The 26,106-nt window shown below is 40.8% G+C and overlaps 1 protein-coding gene across 8 annotated transcripts in view; it reads left to right on the top strand.

The window, feature by feature from the left end:
• LOC122887808 (rho guanine nucleotide exchange factor TIAM1-like) overlaps positions 1-26,106 on the top strand; it is a 79,339-nt gene that overhangs the window by 27,186 nt on the left and 26,047 nt on the right. For 5 of the 8 annotated variants that reach the window (XM_044221345.1, XM_044221349.1, XM_044221343.1 and 2 more), the window contains 11 exons: positions 11,485-11,591; positions 13,448-13,473; positions 13,917-14,572; positions 15,372-15,652; positions 16,934-17,206; positions 17,318-17,549; positions 18,566-18,738; positions 19,410-19,634; positions 21,163-21,348; positions 24,259-24,405; positions 24,810-24,884. In XM_044221345.1, coding sequence (XP_044077280.1) covers positions 13,924-14,572; positions 15,372-15,652; positions 16,934-17,206; positions 17,318-17,549; positions 18,566-18,738; positions 19,410-19,634; positions 21,163-21,348; positions 24,259-24,405; positions 24,810-24,884 — 2,241 coding nt within the window. In that variant the 5' untranslated portion in view covers positions 11,485-11,591; positions 13,448-13,473; positions 13,917-13,923. The remainder of the gene's footprint in view (positions 1-11,484; positions 11,592-13,447; positions 13,474-13,916; positions 14,573-15,371; positions 15,653-16,933; positions 17,207-17,317; positions 17,550-18,565; positions 18,739-19,409; positions 19,635-21,162; positions 21,349-24,258; positions 24,406-24,809; positions 24,885-26,106) is intronic. The other 3 variants (XM_044221348.1, XM_044221346.1, XM_044221347.1) reach the window with 1 other exon arrangement.

Here is a 26,106-nt window from a genome sequence, read left to right as displayed (position 1 = left end):
GATGTAATAGGAGAAGGAGGAGGGGATGCCTCTAATTTGTGAAGGGGTCCAGACGGGGGAGGGGTGTCTCAGAGCTGACATGAGCTGGCATGTGCCCTCTTTCATTTCCTATCTTTTGTCTGTTCTGTTTGCTGATGAATTGGGAGTTTCTTCCTTCCTTCCTTCCTTCGCTCCCTCCCTGTTTCTCTCTCTCTTTCTTTCTTGCCCTCTTTTTTTTCTTTGTCTCTCTCTTTCTGCCTCTTGCTCCATCATCCCTCTTTCCTACCTCTCTTGGTGTGACAGCATTGCCATCCCTGTCATGTCTGCCCATTATTTCTGATCAGTGTTGCGTTCCAGCCCATACATCGGCTCAGACTGCCAACTAATGATGTGTAAATGCATGTCTATGTGTGTGTGTGTGTACGTGTATGCATCTACATCTTATTTTATATACAGAAGGTTAAATCATCATGTTTTTCGAAGGTGCCCTTAATTCAGAAGTATAGCAGAAGAAAATAGCAGAGAAAGGTGAATATGTATAATTTTGTTTACTTTTGTTAAAAAACAAAGGATGTGTGCAATGCAAACAAGCTGATATGTGTCATTCCAATGTGAAAAAGTGCTAAAAGCTGAGTTAATATGTAAGAGTGGTTTTAGTGGAAAAAGGAAGCATGCTTTGAGATGAGATGGGAGATGGAACATGTTACCTGAACAGGAAGCTGGTGTAAAAGACTTCAGAGTAAGAGAGTGGAAATACATTTGTGTGTGAAGGGCTGAGTAGGATTTTAAGGGAGGAATTACTGTGGGAGTGCAAAGAGAGTCTTCAAAGATGGTCTTTATGCTTTGTTTGCACTGGGGAGATTTGGCCTTCCTGGGATCTCCTTTTTTTCATCTCTGCTTGGAAATCTTTACACCCCCTACTTTGTGTGAGTGTTTGTCTAAGTTTACATCCACATGACTGTGTAATTAAAGCAGAGGAAACAGGCCACTTAGCCATTGTCTCTCCTCTCCTCTCCTCCTCCTTTCCTTCAACCCCCACATTACATTAGTTACATAAAGCGAATGCTGACCAGCGACTCAGTGCTCATCCCATAGTCACACTTCACGTTCCTGCTTGTTGACCTGGAAGTGATCCGGTGGGATCGTACAAGGCGGTCCCAAAAGCCTGTGTGCATTTGTAAGAGTGTGCATGTGAAAGTATGTATGCCAATATATGTGTGTGTGTGTATAGAAAGGGGGTTGACAAAAGCAACGATGAAGGCTTACGGGCAGAGCTGCAAGGCTTTATTTTGTTCTTTGGATTAAGTTTCTTTGGGGATAAAAAAAATAACCCTGTGGTGAGTGCTGTATAAGGTTTCTATTAGTGTTTTTGTTATTGTCCTTTGGTGCATTAGCTTTTAGACACGTGAATGTGTGTGCATATGTGTGGTCAGATTGCCTTTGTCCTCTCCCCTCAGGCCTGTACTCAGATGTCAGTGAGTCGTGTGGAGCTTATACAGGTCACTAATGCACTGAGAGGGGAGGCTCTATTCACCGTAGCCACTCAGAGCCCAAACAATAACCTCACAGCTTGAGCCTGCACAAGAGCTCAACTCCCAGGAAATGGACCCATTGACCTAGATCCAACCCCATCTACTGAAGAGACGCCACATTGCTGACATGTTGTTGACATCCTTGTCTCAGTGATAGTGTTGTTTTTGCCACAAGACCTCTTGTCTTGGCTGAAAACCTACTGGATAGTAGTGTGAGGGGACTCTAAGAAGAAGAGGAATAGAAGTAGCCAGGGATTTAATGATGGTTTACCAACCTTTATAACCTTTATAGTGACCAGAGTGTACTATTACTATTGATACATACAGTATATGCATAGGGGCTTGATTTCCTAAAAAGGATTAAACCTAGATCTAAAGGATATCTGTGGTGCTGAAGCTTTGGACAAAACAAGCAATTTGAAGATATCACGTTGGGCTCCGGGGAATTGGGATTTTTCACTATTTTCTGACATTTTGCTGACTAAATGACTGATCAGTTAATGAAAAAAATGAATCAGTCTCAGAGTTTTGTTTTAGTCTAAACTAGAAACTGACCTAGTACTTGCTAAGATTACTGAAGCGGTTTGTTGTCGTTGAAATTTGCGGAACATTGATGCAACATTCTGGGCGTAGGTCCACTCTCATTCTCTGCATCTGTCACACCTTACTGTGTGCAAGAATGTTTTGTGTGTGTGTGTGTGTGTGTGATGTACAAATGAAGAAGTAGGTAGCAAGAGGGAGGGTTTCTTTTTCTTGGTAAATGGCAGACAAAAAAATATGATCATGTGAAAAGTACAGTATGCAATGCAAATTTGTACATGGACATGGAAATGGACTGTAAATGTACACATCTGTGCAGACATCAGCTATCATCAATAGCTGTTATAGTTTTTTTTTTGGCCAGTAGAAACCTCTTTTAGCATTTTCAATTAAGTTTAATATTAATCTTACCTTATCTTATATAACCCCCCAGCATTGTATCATATGTAAGATTTGTGTACGCCACAACAAAATTGTTTTGGTGGTCTGTGTCCTCTGTCTAGCCTGAGTGGCAGAGACACAACATAGTGAGCTGCTGTTTGTCTCTCACATTCTTGCTGAACATTTCTTACCAGCATCCCTCCCTGCAGCACATTGTCTCCTATTTCTTCTTCAAGGGGGTGCTTTGTTTGCAAGCACCGCTGTTGACTCAGGTGCAGGGATGTACTAAGATAACTTCCCCTTCCACCTCCCGTTGACCGTCTCCCCCCTTTCTCTGCAGTCCACCTTTGTGTTGCCCATTCCTCTGCCACTAACATTTCTCTTTACACTACCTTATGCTCACCTCTGTCAGGTTTATACTGTCATGGTTTGTTTTGCCCCAGTGTCTCCTCTACTCCTTCTCCACCCTAAATCTTTAATTTCCTTTCTCTTCCTTTTCTTTCTTCTCCCATGGTACCTTCTCCACTTTTTCTTTCCCCCCTTACCTGTCCTTGTGCGGTCATGCCAAAGCCTCTCTCTTGCTCCCTGGGAATGATTAGGGTAGTACTACAAAGATTTTGCAGAGCCTCAGCAGAAATCTTAATTAATAAAGTGATAACAGTGCTGCTTCGTGGTTTATTAACTGTCTTTGCATTATTCTAGCAATTTGATTAAAACCAGAGTAAGCTAATACCTTCATATTGCATTGTAGTATGTAAACCTTAATCATGTTTGAAAAACAGTCCTACCATTTTCCTATTATATTTATATTTCCTATCACACACCCCTGGGGCATAGTTACAATTACCCCCCCTTAACCTTTTGTGTAACATTACTTAAATCATCTAGGATTTTTGTTTCAAAATACTTTAAAATAGTCAGTTTAGCTGTTAAGTTTAAAAAAATGTCTCTTAACTCAACTGTTAAACAGCTCATGGATGACTGGGAAAGACAAGTTACTATAAACTATATGTCACTAACTCCTTTAATTAAATAATTTTATTAATCTGGATAATCATAGTAATCACATTATTTGTTTGCAAATATTTGTTCTTTTACAAAAGTATAGCATGAATTGCAATAATTTCCTTTAACATGAGGACAAATTCAGTTTTTTGTGACCAATTATTTTATTAATTAGTGCATACATATTTAAGTTTTATTATCAAAACAGTAGCAAACAACCATTTCTCCTCAAAAAATGATCTCTATATTTCATACATACAATCTGGCCACACACTAACACGGACAATAACCTCTTCAATAACTCTCTGCAGATAGTCTTACTGCAGTCATATCGTTAATGACAACAAATCGGACCTGTTCACTTCTGCCCTACTTTGAACTGACACAACATCTATCTCTATCAGCCCCTCAGGACCTATCAGCACCACTCCACCTCTTTCCCTCTCATGTCTCCTTCCACCTCAGCACACATCATTCATCTTTCTACCTGTGGCCTAACACTCGATTCCACTAGCTCCCCACCGCTCTAACACCCTCTCATCCCCCTTTCAACACCATTAGATTTTTTTCAGACCCTCATGCTCCTCTCATCCCATCCTCCTGTCTCAACCTCCCACCTCAATCAGTCTACCTTTGCCTAAAACCCTCTTATCCCTCTCTCTCGCTCACTCATCCACCCTGTTATTTCGCTGTCCCTTCAGCCTGCACTGAGTGGAATAGGAGGTATTACCTGCCAATTTGGCACCATTCACACCTGTCTGTTGTGTCTATACACATCAGTGTCTTACAATATTTGGTGCCAAAATCAAGTATTTTTAATCTTGGCCTTTTTTTTATATATATACCCCAAATGCATTTATTTTGGGTATTTCTTCACAAGAAACAGATTTTCTGCAATACACTTTTCACACTAAAAGATTAAATACATTTTATTCACAATGCTTACATTATTAGACCCTTAATGTGGAAAAGAAAAAAACTTCCCACAATAGTTCAGTTAAGAGAAAAAGGGGGAAAATATGGGAAGGAATCCCCTTTTCAAGATGGCACAACAAGCCATAGTGCTACTCAATTATTTCAGGCTTAACAGCTCTTTACAGAAGTGTGTCCAATCACACTTCATTACTTTATTGCCATGTCAACCAAGTTGAGAGGAATTTGTCTGAGTGCAACTCAGATAAAACTGAAAAACAGGACAACATCGCAATACAATCACAGAAAAAAAAATCCACTAACACAAACAGCACAGGATTCCAGTGAGTGCTAAAGTGCAACAGTGATAAAACAGACTATAAAGTGGTAAACAGACTATAGAAGAAACACAGCATATTGATAAAGTCAGGAAAGTGTTGAATTAATTAATATGTTAGTCATAAGTTAGCTTGTAGAAAAGGTTTCAGTCGTAGTCATCTGGACACTGTTTTCAGAATCAAGACGTTTTGGCTCCCATCCGGAAGTCATTCTCAATTGTGAAAATGGTCTGAGAACTCAGAAATTTAAGCTACTCTGTAAGTTAAGTTATCATAAGTTAGCTGTCGTTTTTGCCTTCCTCATTGTTCCAGTTTTTAGTTTTTTGCTGATAAAATACCATGGGAATCTCTATAATATATTGAATCTTTTTAAATAAGGAATTGATTGACATGGACAGGGGGAAACCACACTAATATTGGCTACGGATGACACTGACTTGCTGCTATCTGCTGTTTAATAAAACCCCAGATGCACAGGTCTAAAAATGCACGTGCTAGTATCTTTTTCCATCAGCATGCCTGGTAGTTGCATGTCATTGCCGTGTAATTTCAAGAAATACAAATACACTGCCACGTCCGCACAGCACTCTTTTTCTTTTTTAACGTCTTTCTCTGTCTTATTTCTACACTCCCAGGCGCTCCTCCTCCATGCCGCGTCTTGCCCCGCAGGGTTTCTACAGTTACCAGCTGAATCTAGAGCACAGTCAATGTCTCGTCCCACTCCTCCTGGATAATTAAACAACACTTCTTTTACTGCCACTCACATATTTGGAGCAGCAAATCACCACATGAATATTCAGTTGTTTGGTTTTGAGGACTGGGAGGCGATTGTCTGCGCAATCACTATTTCATCACGAAGAATGAGTGAGCGATGACTGAGGAATGGCAAAAAGAGAGAGATGATTTATTAGCATTAAACAAAAAGCTAATTATATTTTGTCATGCAACCTGCTGCACTGTATGGCTGCACTCTATAAACAACAGGATATTAAGTAGCATAGTAACCTGCAACAGAAGTCCAAGATGGATTTAATTTAGCCTTACATGCCTTGATCCCTTCCTTCATCTCAGAACAAGCGGTAGAATAGAGCACTCTAATCATCCAGTGTAAGCCTCACATTAAAATATACATCTTGAAAGATCATAGTGGGAGGTTTGAATCTATGGGTTTTCCTGTCTTTGAATTCATACAGGGACTCACTGATCGCTGAGTTTGCACTCAGCAGCAGCAGCTACAGAGCGCAGCGTCAAAAGCTACACACACTCATTGACTCTCTCGGGCCTCTCACTCAATGGAAGACTTGTGGTAGAAGGATTTTCTTTAAAATATGGTAATCCCTGACTGCACGTGCTGCAGAGACAGTCAGCTGAAATCTGAGTTAAGGAGCGTACAGTGTAAGCTCCTAGAAAGACGGAGGGGTGTATTTAATGAAGTTAGCGACACTTGAGGAGTAAAGTGGAGTGAATTGGCTGACACTGAATTCCACTGCCCTTTATCTTTTCCACTTGATCCTCAGATGCCACACAGACACTGACCCAAAATCTAAAATCTATTATATGTGTCATTTTGCTAAACTGTTATCTTTATTTTATTTTTATTTAGTTTAGCGTGGATCCTTCACTCTTTAGCAGTGAATTTGCTTTGCACCTACTATCAACACAAACACTCCTAAATCTTGACTCTTTCTTCTCCACTTCTCTGTTAGGAGATGACAAATAGAGGGGACCATAATAAACGAACAATCTTCTCATTTCTTCCCACTCCACTTTGTTCTGTCATTTTTATGCTTTGCCCTCCTCTGTGGCCTCAAAATGAAAGCGCTCTTCAGGAAGGAATTATGATTTGTCTCTCACCAGTTAAAAGAAATTAATGTTTGACTTAAGCAGCAGCCGAGACTCATGCTTGCAGGCACGCTGTTTGTGTATGTGCATGTGTGTATTTAAGCTGAGAGAGGGGGGAGGTGGCGCTTGTCAGATCCCGAAAGGATGAATAAGAAGCTAATCTCCCTCTCCCAGGGAATTCTACCAGTGATGTCTCAGACAGTCCTGTCTCAGAGGGACTGTGGGAGTGCAGTGGAGTATGCGCTCCCGTCTCTACAATAGGATGTTTTCAGAGCATATCTGACTGTTATCTTGACATTGGATAAATATAGTTCCTCCTCAAATGTGAACAATGCACACATACCTAGGTGTGCACATACAGACACGCACTCACAGATAAGTCCCTGAACCCTATATGTTTGGACCATTGAGCCGCCCTGCACCTAGTCCTGATCCACATGTTATTCACGGTGTGTTTGTTATCTTTCAAAGCAGGTTTGCTCAGTGTAAACAACAACAAGGAAGCCCCGGTGTACATGCATGTTTGAATGTGTGTTTATGTGTATTTCTGTAGGTGTGTTCAGGTGTACATGCAAAATCGGGGGGGAGGATGGAGACGCTCTGATAAAACCTTCTCCCAGATTCCCATGGTAGTCTATTTTGACTTGCTTGGAATGAAGTTTGCCCCATTCAGAAATTCCTTTGTTTACCCCCCAGAGAGAGTGTTAACCTCAGTTACTTAATTCCCTGCCCTGAGGGAGGGGTTACGGTAACCAATTGAGGAATGTAAAAGGTATGGGAAAAGGCCTAAGGGAAGGGTCAGTCCAGTGACTGTGTCATGTGTTTTGAGACTTGATGGGGGTGCTGGTTTTGGTTCGAGGGTGAGAGGAAGGTCAGAGAGATCAGTCAAGCTGAGAGCTTCTCTGGTTACAGCAGTGTCTAGACTGGTCACTACTCTTACTACCTTTAATGTCTCTTTTAGGGTTGGACTATTTTCTGATAAGTGATCATTTATTGTCTAGTCAGGAATAACAGAGAAAACTTGTGATAATGATAAAACACAACATTAAGTACTATTGCCTTTTAATATTTTTCAGTTATAACAATAAAGGCTACCAGTAACCTAATTTTTCATAATTATTTCGTCTTTGGATTAAGCACACACTGAAGGCAAGTCATCTTTCTTTGCTCCAGTTGTGTAATACACCGTGACTAACAGCCAATAGCTAATAACACCTACAAATATATTTAACAGCAAAATTTCAAGACTAAAACACCAGTTCATTACACAATGAAACATACTGTACACCAAATGAAAGAAGGGCCACCTCTACATCTTGAGGCACTTTTTAGAAGCAGCAGAAAACTCGTTTTATTGATGGATGGGATCCTGTTCACATGTGTTAGAGAAACAAATTTGCAACAGGTAATTTATTGTTGATAAAGACAACAGTTTTAAAATATAGTTACACATATTCTAGCAGCCATCTTCACTACTATGCTCTTGTGCAAAATTCAAAGCCACACGTTTTACATAGTAGTATATTGTAAAAGCAGGTACGTTTATGATGGGTTGTTGTCTTCTGGGAATGAAGGGCATGTAATAGGTGCTTGGCGATTTCATAATTTCAAGTCTCTGGCATGCAGTCTAGACAATGACAGGCTTAAAACAGCAATGAGACAGGTTTTGCTTCGTTCACAGTACAGTGCTGTACAGTAGTGCGCATACACGTCATGGGTGGTTTGAGACTGGAGAGCTGAGCTGTGTGTCATATAGGGCGGAGCTGTGAGACAGGTGCAGAGATGAAAAGATTTGACGAGAGGAAATAGGGTGTGCCTGCTTCATGGCTGTTCTGACAGGCCTTTGGTATTTTTCCAAAGAGTGTGAGAGCATGTGTATGAGTAGGAAAACCTGCTCACATTTCTCTTGGGATTGTGCAGGTGTGTGTGACTGGAAGCATGTCTGCCTTTGTACTATTGTAGTCTTTTGTATGCTACCTGCTTGCGTGTGTGTCATGTGTTAGGTGATAGACGTGAGAGCCCATAGATGTTGAACGTTTTTCTAACGCAACTGTGGCAATGTGGCAATATGAGTTTGACAACTCCAGTGTAGAGTTGTTTCTGACAGTGTAGTTAAGTGGCACAGCCAGTCCCAGTACGATGCTCAGCCCTGTCTCTGTCTCTCTCTCTGATTTTGTGTCCATTATATGCAGCCAGAACAGCTTTCCACTCTCAGAAAACAACATATCACTATTTAAACATGTTGTTAGTGATATATTCAGTAAATAAAAATCAAATATTGAGTTTAAAATGACACAAAGGACTTTATGTTTTTTAGAGTTGTGATTTTAATAAAACAATTAACCAGTATGGAATTTCATTTTCGTCAACATTGGTCTTTGTCCCCTCTCAAGTGTGTGTGTGTGTGTGTGTGTGTGTGTGTGTGCTCATCTGTGAGTGGGCATGACTGCATGGTAATGATGCTTTGGCTGCTGTTGCGCAGGCCATTGTGTTAATACACTCTCTCAATGTGTTAATATACTGCAAGAATGAGAGCGAGAACGGGAGACTGAGAGAAAGAGAGCGAATAATTATGTTTCCCCTTTTGTCTCGGCTCCCTCAATTAAGCCTGAAGAGAGGCAGCCAGAGCACATGTCTACTTATCCACTTAAAGCCCAGCAACAATAGGACCCCCAATGTCTATTTATCTCTCCCTCTCTCTTCATTTCTTTCTCCCTGTTTTCTCCCTTTTCCATATCAAACTTCTATTCATAGCACAGTACCCAAATATGTTTTTTTCTCCTTTCCCTTCTGTGTCTGTACCAACCTCAGCGCCCTCCCCCCGTATGTGTTTAGCCTCCAGCCTTGCCTCACCTCTCAGCTCTACGTGGGTTTAGCAGAGAGCCCCCTCCTTTCCTCGTTACCCTTCTCCCTCCTCCATGCTTTGCTGCAGGGCACGGGGAGAGGTAAAACGAAGAGACTAAACATTTTAGACTGTAGACTGCCAGAGGAAAGGCAGTGGTTTGATGTCCCCTGTGTTGTGTCAGACAGCATTGTTTTGTTTGTTTGGCCTGTGTGTGCGTGTTTTTCACCTCCACTACACTGAACTCAGACATTTAGACGTATAGATGAACTATATGGCTTTGCAACAGCAATGTACAATCAATGTAATGTAGATTTCTCAGTAGTAAAACACCTGCATTTATTGTAGAAGTTTTTACAAACCAAATGCTACATTGTTGTTTGTGTGTTGACTTCCGTTTTTTACGAGTGGGTTGTATTGCTTTTCAATGCACCCACTATGTATGCACTATCAATCTATAAATCATTTTAGGTATTAAGTTCTATGTTTGTTTACTGATGCCAGATTTAAAAGGAAAGCAGGACTAGTTCCAAAATAAATATCCAGCACCTGAGAAGCATTGTGTGTGCATTATACTATGTGTGTTTCTGTTTGTTTTGGCAGGGTAGGTGGCCAGCATGTGGGTTGGGATAAGTCCGTTCAAGCCGGATGGGATGGAGGAGGGATGAGAAATAAAGGGGGGAGCGAGAGACAGAGGAGAAGAAGAGGAGGAGAAGTATCAGGGTCAAGTTTAGCTTATATAACTGCTTCCCACAGCTGGGGCAAAATGTGCTGCAGTGGCTACGTTTAAATACATGAACACACATACTGGCATGGTGCAATGTCAGAGTTCACCAGTGAAACAAAATGGTTCCCATACATTTGGCCTTCATTTCTCTTATTGTCCTTTCTACTTCTCCTTTTCTGAACTTTCATTTCTGTATCTTTTCCTAGAACTGTAAAATGGTTGACTTGTATTTCTGCCCCAGAGAATAAACAAAGTGACAGCGTTATCCAATTATCATCAATGATAAAAGCAGCAGCTGTAGTCAAAGTTTAGTGAAGGTAACATACTCGTGCCAGCACTGTAGATCTAAAGGAACAAATGCTTTTGCATTCTGAAAAAAAAAATAGAAATGGCTAGTTAAAATTATTCACCAGATGTGTAGGATCTAAACAGATTCTGTGCTGATTAACATCTGCTTTGCAATTGATAAAGGCTGTATTTTTTTTTTTATGACAGTGAAATGATTTCTCTTTTTTCCAGATCTGATAGTGTTTGCATCATTGAGCACAGCAGTCAGTCTCCCAGCTGGGCTGCTAGGGGCCTATGTGGTTGTGAACTGAAAATATTTGCAAAACTACACACAAGCAAGCATGCTTGTACTTGCATACCTTCACACTATACATAGCACAATATGGAAATCATGGTCTACTCTAAGTAGCTCAGGGATGGTATTAGGGAAAATTAGGTTGTGTTGGCAAGGATCATTTAATTGAGTCTTAAGCAGAAAATCATACTCCATAGCTGCTTTCATCTTCTGTCATTTTACCAACAGTGTGTGTGTGTGTGTGTGCGTTTGTGTGTGTGTGAGCATCTCTTTGTCTGCAGGGAAACAAGGGGTGTTTTCCCAAAATGTTTCGTGCACATGCCTGTACATGCCTGCATGGTTTCAGGTTGGAAATGAGTTTCAGGGTGCAGTTCAAAGAAATTGAGGTTGTTTCTGAGTTTTTTTCCCCTCATGCTCAGACTACCTCTGCGCTTTGTTTCTGATGATCCGTGATTTTGTATACATGTATATTTAAATGTGTGTTTGTCTGCTGTTTTTACTTGCCTGACTGCATTATCTTAACTCCAGGCTTACTGACCACAGTGTCTTTTATTCTCTTTCATCCTGTATACTGCCTCTTATCCTATAGACTCCCTCTCTATCTAATGTGCTTCACAGCTTTCCTTTCAACTTCACTTCACCCGCTTTATGTGACGTACCTTGCAGATCCTCTGCAATAGTTTTAGAAGCACCTTCCTGGTTCTCGTCTTCTCTCCTCCTCTGTGTGTGTTTGACACATCAGGTCACATTGAAGTTGTGAGAGCTCCACTGAAACACTTCTCTCTCTTCTTGTTCCTCTTAAGGAGAAACTGACACCACCGTTTGAGGATGTGTGGAGGATCATGCAGTCGGTAAAAGTAGACACCGCGCTGATGTGGAGAAGCTGGTGATGAGGCTGCTTAACCACAAGGTAACCACAGTTTGTACACCTTTGTCTCTCATCACTGCAAAAATCCCCATAAGTAATTTGTGGTATTTTGTATTGAATTGTAACATCCTACCAGTTTATTTGAATATTTTTACTTGATTCAGTCACATCATATAACAGTATAACAAATAACAGTAAAGAATTATTCTTAGGGGCTTTGATTCTCAAAACTAGATTACATACACTACATTATTTGTTAAAATAGATTTTTGACGTGTTAGAAGAGATTTTTGTCAGTCTCTCTCTGCAGTTTGAGCCCACACTGACAACCTGATGGTGTGGGTTTGATGATGTGTGACTCACAGAGGACCAACTGATCTGACAGCAGTTGACTCAGCATCTCCATGTGCTTATATAACAGTGTGCATGAGGTGAAGCAGGATGCTCAGATAACTTTATGATCAGCAGAATGCAGTTAAAAACGGATTTCTTTGATCGTTTTAACTGGGAATGTAGCTAATGAATAATTTTAACACCACGAGGGAGAGAAGTGCTGCAGAAAGGATTGGTCGATCCATCCTTGTGTCAACCAAGCCAATAGCCAAGTATAAAAGTATGAGAAAAGAAGTTTTGGCATTTAAAAGTTTAGATGTCTTTTTATATTTACTAAAACAATTAATGAGATTTTGATGCATGAGTACTTAAATGGGACAACACCAGAAAACCCTTTGGAAGCCTCTATGAAATGTTAGTTGTGTTCATGCTCTAAATACATTTTTGATTAACTTTATTGTCCCTGCGCTGCCCCATGTGAGTGTGTTGTTCTAAACAAATTACCAAATGTCAAGGCCAAAAACTGGCAAGGGAATTTCCACCTCAACCTTGGATATCTGATCCCTGATCTCATTTGACAGCTCAACTCTACAAGGCATTCAAACAGATCCTGGATACCTTTGAGGTACCACCGTTAGTTAATGGGCCATCAGATGTTACTCACTCATCCAGCACAGAGATTGACCTGGTTTTTAGCAATAAATGTGTGCAAGTAAACATGCCAATGCCTTTAGAGGGCAAGGCCTACAATGTGGTAATGATTTAAAAGCTCTCAATAGTTAAAATAAAATCTATATCTATATACAAACTTAAACAAACCCAAACTTAATCACAGGCATAACAGCATGCTTGTCCAGTTCAGTTGGGAATAGTGATAAAAGACATCTCGCTTTAAAAACATCACTTACAGTAAAGCTAAGACTGGGTTTTGAAAGTTTTTGATAACAGTACCAATACAATATCTGAGTTTTTGCATAAATATTAAAACAGTACATTTTTCAATACCTTAGTTTGCTGAGTATGACATGGTTTTTCCAAAAACCTTTTTTTCAACAAAACCAACTATATTTACAGCTGCTGTGTGTTCTTCTATTGGTTTGCCTGACCTACCCAGAGCCACTGACCCACATGAAAAGTAAAAAAAAATACATTGCAAACAATCTGGCACACCAACCCCCTTTTACACAAGTAGTGCCAATGCCTTGGTATGAGGTTGATGAACTTAAGAAACATAAATATAGATAGCACTCTTGTTCAGTTTGGTATGAGCTCAGTGTTCCTGTTAATGAATACAGATGTTTGATATAAATCACAGATGTGGGACAGACCAATAAGTAGTTTTAAAGCACTTACATCACTACTTAAACTTAATAGTATTAGTCATAGCCTAAATGAAAGCAACTACAAGGAACGTTCATTTTGTATTGATTTGCCCCTATGGACAAAAGTGGTAGTGTTTCCACTGCCTCTTGTCATAATGATGGCTAGTGTGTGCATTTGTTTTGGAAGCGAGTGAAAGAAAGATGCAACTTATTTTTAATACTATTTTTCTTTTTTAAACACAGCTGTTTGCAGGATGCATAGCGATGAGGTAATGTATCTATTTGTGGCTATGTAAAATTAATAACTGTAATATGATGATGGTGAAACATCTAGGTTACATGTAAGGCTGCAACTAACAGATTCGGTTCCTCAGTAATTTTGTTGAGAAAGCTAAAGTTATCAACATTCCCTAGTAATGTACATAGCTGGAGGAAGAGGGCCAATTCAGGATCAGTTTTGAATCCTTTCAGTTTTGAATCAATTCTCTCCATCTGATTTTGTGGGGAACTGGACCTGGTGACAGGCATTTAGAATACCTATATAGAAATAGCCAATCTTCTTGCTGATGGTCTTGTGTAGGTCATATAAGGCATCATATTAAATTGAGACTGTTTCATAATTAGTTAAAAACTCTTTGTAGTTGCTTTAAGGGATAATGGGAACATTTCTAAGATATATATGTTTCACAGAAACCTCTTCCTTAATCTACAGTTGAATCATGGGAAATGTGGAGAGTCAGAATGGGGACAGTGGTTTCTACGGCGATGTGACGGGACATCTCTCCCGTAAGCACACGTCCCGGTCACTCCGTCTCTCCAGCAAGCAGCCAATCACTCGCCGTTCCCGGCACTCTTCTTCAGTGAAACAGGAACACAGAAACTCTGAAGCTTCAACTCGCTCCTCCAGCACCCCTAGCATCCCACAATCCTTAGCAGAGAATGGACTGGAACCTTTCAACACAACAGATGCGTTTGGAGAGTTCGGCATCAACCCTCACTGGACACAGCGTGTCGCTATGACAATGAGACCGGAGTCCTATCAAAATGATGACGACCTCTTGGCCACGCCAACTCCTGAAACCTCAGAGGCGGACACTGTTGCCCATAATGGAGGAAATGACTCCATGGGGGAGGAGGAGGGAGACGTTGTTGGAGAGGAAAGGTACCTTCAGCGAATGACTGAGGGTCCACGGGAGGGAGGGAGTTTTAAAAAGAAGCGGTCCAAATCAGCAGACATGTGGAGAGAAGACAGCCTGGAGTTCTCTCTGTCTGACCTGAGCCAGGAGCATCTGACCAGCACTGAGGAGATGATAGATGGAGGAGAAGAAGAGGAGGAGGAGCAGTTCACACTCCCCAGAGGCAGTGCAGGTGAGGATGGTAAACACACACATAACGGTGTCTAGTCTATTTATTGTAAACCTACAGAATACATGTCCAATTTTCTCATGTAGTCATTCAGAAGCATATCTTTATAGTTAAAAAAAGACTACCATTGTCATGGCATGGACGTGTTATATTTCCCATCTAGAATCGATACAGTACATATTGAAGTTTTTTGAATTTTCACTCAGTATATATTTTTCAAAAAGCACCACCATAGCTGTCCAAGAGAATGGTGACTGATGGTTGAAAAAAATGTTCATATATGTGTATATCTGTGCATGTCTGCAGGAGTGTTAGCTTGATTTGATACGCTTTGCAGGTGATGAGGGGGAGCGAGGTGGGGAATAATGCAGACACTCAGCAAGTAGGGAAAAATGATTTGAGAAAATCTACTGATTGAAGGTTAGCTGCCATCCATCAGTTGCAGTAGTTCAGTTAATCACGGGGTTGTTAGCTTAACTGGCGTTGTGCAGGAGCTGCTGGAGTTCAACGCGACAGCAGACGGTAGCTGGTAACTGCTGCCCCAGGTGGTCGGCTAGCTCAGAATAATGGATGGGCTTGCTGCGCACACACACATACAGATTCATGCTCACTCACCAAAATCATACAGATTCACAGAAGGACACAGACACACATGGAGAAGGTTAATGTACACGTCAAATGTGGCAAAGTAATCTGAAAGTAATATTCTGACAGTAATCAGAATACACTAACCTCACCTTGCTCACACACACACACACAAATACACACACTGCCCTGCAATAACCACCTGTATATATTCCAGGCTCAGCTGAAAGGGCATCGTCTCTGGACCATCTGTGCAGCCAGCAGAGCCCTGGCCTCAGGGGGCAGAGAAACCGTTACACTAAAAATCGGAGAGAAGTCGAGTGCGATGGAGAAGGGGAGGAGGATTTGATGTCTCCAACCGAGGAGGATGGTGGCGGGTATGGAGCATTCACGCTCCCCTGCCGACGCTCCCACTGCTTGTCTGAGGGCTTGGCAGGGCTTGGCATCCCGGCTGCACCATGCCCTGCTTTCCAAGGACGCCGAGCACAAACTACTCAGGTTAGATCATATTTTAGGAATATATGAATAAATATACAAAGCAGACGAAACAGTAATTAGGTTAAAAGTCTTCTTTCTCTACTTTTCTCTGGTATTTTGTCTCTTCTGTCTCTCCTTTCTGAAACACAGACCCCTAAACATAGAATGATAGAGGACTTTGTTTACTAGTAGTATCCAGGAAGTTCAGGGGGTTCACTGACTGTCCCTCCAGCAATTAATATTTTGTTGACAACCAGAGACATTTCCTGTGTGTGCTCATGCTCTGCAGTTGTGTGTGTGCATGTTATATGTATGCGCATCCAAGTGTGTGTGTATATTTTTGTAGTGGGGAAAGGGATTACAAGGAGTCAGATAGAAAGTCGCTGTGGGGCTACTTGTCCAACGCTGGCCTGGTTTCTCCATTCCCCTCCAGAAATTGAAGCATTAAAGCATAATATTTTTCATGCCCCATTCACTAACACACTTCCTAACATGCCTAAATATACACAAAAAAGACATTTGAACATAATTTACAAGCTTTTCTTACAATCTTACAAAACCAGATTCACTCAAAGGGTAAAAGAGGGAGTAAAGTCCCTGTAATGTACCACCAAGAAGCCAATTAATCAGAGATTCAGTGGACAAAAACAAAACTACATCAGTAGAATACAGAATGTTCATGTGCTTTCTGTAATTTTCATGTGTCATTGATAAAAAAAAAGTTGCCAAATAAGAAGGAAGTACTAAAATAGTGAACAAAGCTTTACTTTCAACTCATTCCCAGAACCCCCAAGCACCCGTGGATAGCTGAGCACCCTAAGTGCTTATTATAAATTCATCAAGCCAGGCTGAGGGGGTTGTTAGACCGGATATAAATAGACAGACAGCAAAACAAAGAGAAAAGAACACAGGGAGAATCTGTTTGGTGAAAGAAAAGTGTGAAAGCACAGAGAACGTCTCGCTTGAAGTGAAACGCTTTCTTTTAGCAGAAATGCGTGACAAAACGTGCCCACAAACACACATTCTGATGTATTAACGCACCCACCTACATACATATACGCACACAAATATAAACCCAGAGACCCCTTGTGTAGCCTAAGCTGTCAGCTGTCATTTGAGAGAAATAACCTCTTTTATTGGTCATTCAGGTCAGTCAGATTGTTACTTATTTCTGTGTGTATCTGTAGTGTCACTAGTTTGTGTGTGTGTGCATATTTTGGCTATTTAAATGTATCAGTTTCTGTATATACATTAATAATAAGTAAATGAGTTCTGTTTCTACCCTGTTGTTTTGATTGACAGGACATCTCTGGTGTTTTGGGCGAGGGAAGTGAGTATGGCGACAGCGGCATCGATGGCATAACCACGGAGATAGATGGGGATGGAGAGTTGGTGTCACGGCGCTGTAAGGCCATGTCGGCCTCTTTCTCAGTATACTCGGCTACTGAAAGCAGTGTTTTCAATGGGAGTGACAGCGGGAGCAGCAGTGCAGGAGGAGGAGAAGGTAGAGGTGGTGAGGGAGGCAGGGGAGGAGTGTATGAGAATTTCCGGAAGGAGCTGGACAATCAAGCCTGGGTGAGTTACTTTGTGCGTGTGTGTCCGTGCTATTCTTTTTTTAAATACAGGTATTAATTATAGATCCAGCGTGTTTGTTATCACTCAATTTTTCCATCACTCTCCTGTCAGACACATCAGGGTCGGGACTGCACGGAGGAGGCTGGCTCTGCTGTGAGTGATGAGCAGAGCAGCAGCACACTCAGTAGTGCATATCCATCGGACATTCTGATAGGCTGTGCACAAGGCATAGTTAGGAAAGCAGGGGCTCTGGCTGTGAAGAACTTCTTGGTTCATAAGAAAAACAAGAAGGTGGAACCTGCAACACGGCGCAAGTGGAAACACTACTGGGTCTCTTTGAAAGGTGTTGCATATACTCTCATACTCCTATGTTTAGATATGTTTGGATTTTTACCTGTTTTTGATACAACAGAAAACAATTGGAAATGTGGGGATAAAGAGCAGGAGGCTGTGTGTCTTTTCATATTCAAACTGAGGACATTGTGGTTACATGGCGTGCACCTTTGACCCCAAGGCCATCAGCTTCTCACGAGCTCTCAAACGAGCACAGGCACTCAAAATTATTTTGCAGCTGAAAATATGTCAACCAATTTATGTATTTAGTTACCTAAATAATTATGAAAGTGATTAATAACAATGACAAATAACTGAGATTTTGCAAAATATTAGTCAAAAAATGACCAAAACGTTTACTTTAAACAAAATCGTGCAGCCATAATGTCACATTCAGATAAACATCTTAACCTGACCCCAACCTGTTTAGTCTCTCACTCTCTCTCTCCTGTTAGACTGTAATTACATCAGTCTTAACACAGGCCGTGCCCTTGGTTGTCCTCTCTCACCCTCTTCTGTGTGGCCTTACGTTTCCTCTCCTCGGCCTCATCACAATTTAATTTTACGGTGGCATCCATGTCTAATCCAATCTCGTCCTTGTGAAATGCATAAGATACAGCATCTGCAGCTGCTTTCCTGCCTGCCTCTTGTCCTTATATCCACCCCCCTAAAAATAAATAAATCTGACTGTTTCATACATAGTATTCCTCCTGACCTCATGTTATACATTAGCACCAAAAATAAACAATGTAGGCCCATAAGTTAAATTATTATTTATTTTTATTTTGCTTAAACTCCAATGAGGGATTAAATACAATATTGGTATAAAAGGCAGTTTTTGTTGTATTTTTCACTTTCGATTTATATATATCATTGCAATGTACTGCTGAAAGGCCTTGTTTTTGCTATTTGGTTTCTATAAAATACAATAAAATGGTAAATACAGTACTAAATGTGACATCAGTAAGAAAATGTCTTTCTCTGTATTTCTTTCTCCCTCCATATTTCTTTTCTGCGTTCTTCAAGGCTGCACACTCTTCTTGTACGAGTCAGACGGTCGTTCTGGGATCGACCATAACAGCGTTCCTAAACATGCATTGTGGGTTGAGAACAGCATTGTCCAGGCCGTACCTGAACACCCCAAGAAAGACTTTGTCTTCTGCCTCAGCAACTCAGTGGGAGATGCCTTCCTCTTCCAGGTGAGAGAGAGACTGGTGTTTAAAACATCCATGGGAGATAACAGTGCATTTCCTTACAAAACAAATTGGGAAGGAAATATTTAATTATTTAATAAATAAATAAACATACAGTTAAGGCTGAAACAACAGTAGTATTTCATAGTTGAAAACATAACGTGGGTCCACAGTTTTTCAATTATTTCATTGTTTTTTGGGATTACATGAAGTCAGCAGATTAGCAAGAGAGACAGAGATGGTTGGCAATAAGAAGAGACCAAATTTGTGTGTGTGGCACACAAATACATGACATTTAGCCATGTGTGGGAGATAAGCCAGTCTTGTGTCCATGTGTTTGTTTTATGTCTGACATGTTTAAAGGCCACACTGTCATACTGTGACAGTGATCTACCACAGTGACCATTGTGTAATATTAAAATGTGTCTATTTATATTCATGGAAGCTGTCCACGGTGACATTAAATCAATGAATGGGAAGATAAGTAAGAAAACGATGATGAGATTATAGTGACCACCCTCTCCCAGAGGCTAGTAATGTGACTCGTACTTCAATTCTTTCAGCTGTCAATTTCTTAATTTCTTTTTCGCACTATTTTTACCTGTTTTCTCAAGTTCTTTGACTTATGCTTCAGAGATGTCACAAATTATTTTTCCCTTTTTTCCCCCTCCTGTCAGACGTCAGGGCAGACAGAACTGGAGAACTGGATCACGGCGATCCACTCTGCATGTGCCGCTGCTCTTGCTCGGCAGCACCACAGGGAGGATACGGTGCGGCTGCTGCGAACCGAGATCCGCAAGCTGGAGCAGAAGATCGACATGGATGAAAAGATGAAGAAGATGGGAGACATGCAGCTGTCCACCGTCACTGACGCCAAGAAGAGGAAGACCATACTGGAGCAGGTATGGAGCAGGGATGGAAGGAGACAAAAGGGAGCTGAGTTATGAGTCTTTTGAGTCTGAGTTTATTTAATGAAAGTAATTAATTTGATTAAAGCTGCTGTTCATAAAGTAGTAACAGGCAAGGTAAAAAACAGAGGAATCAGTCCCTTCTTCATTGATAACCCAATAGACACAAGAGGAAGTGTCAGAAAGCCTTTTCATATTATCATACTGCAAATCAGTCATACTTTATGTCCATGTAATGCTGATATGAACCAGGTTTGTGATCTCATGTGTTGAGCACCCTGTCTTTCCTGTGTCTTTAGAAAACACCTAAGGGGCTTTACAGATGCACGTCTTTGTACCTTTGAACAGCAGTGATGCTCTCACACACTGAAATCTCGGCACTAAATTTTCTTTACTGCATGGCGTCATCCAGACAAAATGTGCTTACGGTGTACTTCAGCGTACTTGCAGCAGAATGCAGAATATTCATAGCACTTGTTGAAACACATGCGATGCACACATTAGCAGGCAGGTGAGCCTGAAAAAATGTTGCTAATCCTTCCATATCTAATAGCTGTTTTGAAACGAGTCACAGCTGGAATGTCAAAGCTCTTCTATCATCGGGTTTGTTCACTTTCAGTGGAACATAGCATATAGCTTTATTCTTACTCCATGCATGTCTGGAGCTGCTGCTGAATGTTAAAGCAGCATCGCATGTAAACATTGCAAGAGAGCTTAAGAATGTGCTCAGGCCTCCTTGTGGGGGCAAACCTCTGTGTATGTTTGTATGTGTGTGGCATTTGGTTGATAGTCAATAAAAGAAAGCAATATTACCAAAAAAAAGCACCAGCAGGTAGTTAATCTCAATCATGCAGACCGCTTCCCATTTCTGAGAAAACATTGGGATTTTGATTGCCTTCTCTAAAGGCACATTAACTGAAATTGTGGGGTCAAATGAGGGAAAAGTGGTCGATTATATCATTGTCTGACTTCTTTCAAGATCAGTATCTGAAACCACATTAATCTACAAAGTGAGTTTACATAAATAGACAGGCCTGGGATCTTTGTTGAACTAAAGACTCAAAGAAAGAGCAGTTATATTCATTTTGTATTAAGTCCTGGAACAAATAGGTGAAGGCAGGAATCAGTGCAAATTAAGTCTAGATTGTGTTTCATTGTGTGTGTGTGTGTGTGTGTGTCCCTGTGTTCCACCTCCCACGGCCCACCCTGTGATACATTGCACATAGCACAGCAGGTCGGCCACTGGTGGGGGTTGTGTTGGTGAGTAATACCTCTCCACAGGGGCTTCAGCACTCCCACATCTCACTCCTGAAACGACCAAATAACCAAACCTAACAAAGAGTGATCTTTTATGCATAGTTTATTTTTTATTTTTATGTCTTTATCACTGTTGTGGTTTTCGTCAGTGGCCAAATCTGGAGCCATTCCATAGATGAATCTGGATGTCATCAGCAAAGTTTGCTTATGTTGCATAATCACAAATCCATCCTTCTCACTTTTTACTAATCTTTCCCTCTGTTAGATCTTCCTGTGGGAGCAGAACTTGGAGCGGTTTCACATGGATCTGTTCCGCTGTCGGTGCTACCTGGCCAGTCTGCAGGGCGGCGAACCCCCCAACCCCAAACGCCTGCTGGGCTTCGCTTCGCGTCCCACCAAGCTGGCCATGGGTCGACTGGGCATCTTCTCTGTCTCTTCCTTCCATGCACTGGTATGGTTAAAAATGCCCGTGCACCCACTTGCATTCACGCACACACGTTTTTAGTACTCATGTCTGACTATTCATTCCAACTGTCTCCATAACTTGCTGTCATTTTACTCTTAAATCTAATCAGAGCTCCTTAATCCAAAATTCTGTCCCATGTGTCTCTACATGTTCCAGTAGGCACTCGAGAGGTTCCCAATTGCTGACCCTCAATACCAGCCCAGCTTGTAGAGTGGTTGTGTTTTTCAGGCTGTTAGAATGAGCGTCTTGTCTCATACTGTATGCCTACTGAAAGCAAGAATTTCTACTTGCCTGACAAATGTGCAAACTAATAGGCATTGCATGTAGCCTGAGGTTAAAACAGACTACAATTTAACAATGGTTACTTAGGAGTAAGCTGGGGAAGGCTAAATGATGAACACTCCAATTTTAGCTTTGCACAATAGCCGCTATGTTAGACCTTTTTTAGAAATCTTATACAGCTGTCCTGAAGTAGCTTGGTTGAAAAGTCGTGTTTTGTATGACGCACCAGAATCTGCCTGGATACAAGTATGTTGATTTGATTCTGAGTGCTTCCGAGTGGCTCTGATTCTCAGCCTAAATCGACCCAAGTACTCCACACCTAAAAAAACTACCCGAATGTTGCAGCCCAAAACGGTCCAGAGCCGTCTGTCATTTGTTTCTCCAAAGCCAGAACGCAAATGTGCTGACTCACAGCTGCAGCCTGAAGCAGCTGGCCACTTGGGCAGAAGCACAGCTTTAGGCTACAGAAATATTTCAAAATTAATATACTTTAACACTTTAAGTAATTAGTTGCCCTTTTGTTCATATTGATATTGACTGTTTCTTTTGGTTATTCTTGAAGAAATTTTGAAGCCCTCAGTACATAGTTTTCATTAGAAACAATCCACAGTAAAGCTCACTGCAGCTGTGACATAATTGGTTTCTACTGAGCCTCTGCCTCATTGCTGCATTCTTTCAGTTGTGGATTTGACCCAGACAGTGTGTTGTAAAATCATTTATATATTTTTTTGTTTACTTTGTGGGAATTAGTCTCCAAAATGAGACGGTGTAGTCCCTCATTCGTCCAGGATTGTTCTATCGTAGAAAAGGTTTCAACCCAAGTTTCGACCCAGATGACTACGACTGAAACCTTTTCTACGAGTCTCCAAAATGCTGTTTTCAGCTGTGACTACTGACAGAGAAAATCAATGAATGGCCACAAACTAAAGTGTAACCCGAATCTAAACTAGATGACTAAAATAAGAGCCCAACTCAATTGTCCTCACTTTAAAGAATTGCAGTCATTTTTTATCCTTTTATGGATATTTTGCTCCTTGTAAGGATACCTATATACAGGAAGACATATACACTCTGCCATTTACATACCTGCACACACTTTCTTCACCTCACATATTCAGATCATTCTCTTCACTAATGGTCCTGACGTTGACTGCTTTAGCCGAGTCATTAGCACCATGCTCTTGTTGTCAACATGAGCGTTCCAAGAATGTCCAGAATGAAACGCTCTATGCTGCTGTGTATCATATGACTGTATGCTTTGCCAAATATCATCCAGGAAACAAAGAGCAGAGCGGAGACAATGAGGTGGAAGCAATATCTCTGTAGACCAGTTTCATACAAGCAGGCCATTGGATATACCAAACATACACACATACAACATCAGAGGTTGATAGTGTTTTTTTTGTGATTGGTGGATCAATACGAACTCTGTTAGTAAGCTGCCATCCCTGAGGCACTTTCCCACAAACAGGCTTAACACTCTGTGCTTTGTTGACCCCCTCTTCCTTTTACTGCCTACACCCTCACTCTCTCTGTGTTGCCTACTCTATCTCCCTTAGTCTCTCCTTCTCCTTGTCTGCCTTATTTTCTTCACCTTTTCCTCCATCTCTGTTTTTTCCCATCTTCTTTCCCTCTAAGTTCATTATCACACCCCCTGTTCTATCTCAGATTTTTAATTGTATTATTGCATTAGTCAAATACTGCTATAAATGGGCACATTTTTAAGGACAGTCATATATTTACCACATGAACAATTACTATATAAATGATCTAAATGAACATTAATATAATAAAGAATAGAACTTGGTAATTAATTAATTAAATATAAAAACATTAAAATGAACCATTCTATATTGCCTGTAGCAAAAGTTAACTCTCTCTCTCAACTCTTTGAGAGAGAGAGGACTGTTTTTCTTCGGTCACAAAAGGAACATCTCTAATTCTTTTTCTTTTGTTACTTTCTACAGTAATTCCGTTTGTTCATCAGGGTTGGTATTATCCATGGCCAAAAGAGGCATCGTAACAAAATACGCAGTGAAAAGGCCTCTTGCAGGCAGCTTACATAAGAAGAGTCTTTAAGACAGTTTGACCTATTATGTTTGAAGTGTGTTTGTCGCATGAGCAGGGACTGGTGAGGAGACCAATAAGCACACGCCCACATAAGTACAGTATGTGCTTGTGCACACATGTGCATCAAAGTATGTATTTGTGTACCATATAGTGAGTCAGAGCTGCTCATAGCCCAGTAGTTAAATGTGAATTAACCCAGAAGTGCCAAGAGTGGTTTCTCTTTGAATGTGTACTAGGTCACTGAAGGAGATGAGAGGTGGAAAGTGTTCAGTATGTGCTATTACTGTATATAATGTGCAACTGAAAATATGTGTTTTTATGTGTTGGTTTGTTTACATGCCTGTGTGTGCATTTATATGTTTATATGCAAGAAGTGACTAATAGAACAAGCACAGACAGCCACTGCTGTCAGTGTACAGTATACATACGTCAATCAATTTCTCTAAAAATAACAATTTGGATAGACTATCATACAACTCTATAATTAAGGTTCAAATACCCTTTCCGTTGGATTCATGTTTTCTGTAATTATCACTGTCACAGGTGTCAGCCCGTACAGAAAGCAGCATCAGGAAGCGGAACCAGGCCATGCCTCGTACCTTCAGTAAACGTCGTAGCCGCTTCTCCTCCCTCTGGGGGCTGGACACCACCTCAAAGAGGAAGACCACGGGACATCCTTCAATCAACCAGGTTTCCATAGTGACACATCCATACTATTTTGACTGACTTCTCAGTTGTTGGCATTTGAAGTGGTAAAACTATAAGATAGTAATAGTTTGGAGACATAGCCAGAAAGAGGTTATGAATTGAAGTTTTGGAAATTTGACTAAAGTATTAGTTAGTGAAATTGGATTTTGGTGATGATCAGTCAGCTACTAAAGAACATTTTATTTACATGTTGGTTTTGACATGCAATACAAATGCTCAACAAAACAAATAATGCAGGTTTGCAGGTTAGATAACTGTTCAGTGTTGTGTGAAGATTTTTGCCCTTTGTGCCTTCTAGTTGTAGATGTAAATAACTGCATAATAACTGCTCTGTATGTGACATATTTGGATGCAGTTGTGATGTACTGTTCTCTGTGTGGTTGCAGGTGTTTGTTGATGGGATGGAGCCGGTGAAAAAGCCATTGGAGTGCATGTTTGAAGACTCTGCCAGTGAGAAATCTGTAAGAGCTCAGCCATCTTTACTAGACAAAAGTACCAAAACAATACAAATGTCCCTTTTTTTAGGACCATAATATAATTGTGTCCTCCTTGACATTTTATTACATGTGTGTTATTTTACATCTACCCTCTTTTAATGTCGACCAAGATGAACTAGAAAGAAAGAAAAGAAATACAATTTGGGAAATGTTTCCTGTTGAAAGTTTGAGGTAACAGTTGAGTGCAAGTAGGCCCGAACTTGTCTCCATTTTGATTGTGGTCCCTGCCCGTCCTGCAGCCAAAGCAAGATGACAAAGGCCACAGCAGATACAGTGAATGTTTATGTCTATACAGTAATAATATTCTTAAGGCTTAACACTAAGTTACTCCTCTCTTTCTTAGTTTGGCATTCACTACAGAACCAGAGCTCATGTAGCTGTAGGCTAATTCCTTGTCATTGTTTGCCTTTCTCATAAACCAACATTAAAAATCACTGGGGCATCTGATGAACCTTTGTACTTGTATAATGGGTTATGGGAAGACCTAAGGCCAACAACATCACTGGATTTTCCACCTCCATTCACTTAACTGAGATCCTTTTGGTGCTCTGGCTCTTCATTTGGGGGGTTATCTGGAGGAAGCACAAAATCCGTCTACCCTTATGCATCAATGAGCATTTCTTTGAGGTCATTTGAAGCTCCTGCTTTAATGTTTTCAGACATCCACTTCTCTCCTAGCTAGTGAAGAGTGAAAGGAGAAATTTGCAGACTATAAAACTTAAAAAGCTGCAGACTTGTGTTTCCTCAATGTTATCAGACAATTCTTGAGTTTATTTGCTGTAGACAAACAACCTTTTTCATCTTGTGCAGCCTCTCCTCCTGCACCAGTCAGCAAATTATTTACTTTACCAGACTTTTCAGGACTATCTTGGGTCTATTACTGCTTTCTCCTTTTTCTTACTACTGACCACTCTCCGCCATAGCCAGAAATAATGCCATTATTCTTATTCTCTACCATTTTAGCTTGTCAAACGCTGTTTATTTTCAGATCAGTGTCGACAGATTCCCATTTCTTCTTTTCATTTGCTCCAGGCAATTCCACTTCTATCAGCATCATAGGCTATCGACTGGAGGGATATTTCGGTCTGCTAATCCTACTGAGACAGATTTGATCTCATATGTTCAGATCATTAGCTTTTTGATGTTTCAACAAATTAAGCAGACATTTGCTACCAAAGGACCTGGC

The sequence above is a fragment of the Siniperca chuatsi genome, linkage group LG14 (genome assembly GCF_020085105.1).
Source record: "Siniperca chuatsi isolate FFG_IHB_CAS linkage group LG14, ASM2008510v1, whole genome shotgun sequence".
Lineage (NCBI taxonomy): Eukaryota > Metazoa > Chordata > Actinopteri > Centrarchiformes > Sinipercidae > Siniperca > Siniperca chuatsi.
Note: the sequence above shows the minus strand (reverse complement) of the source record. Positions and strands in the feature narration are given on the sequence as shown.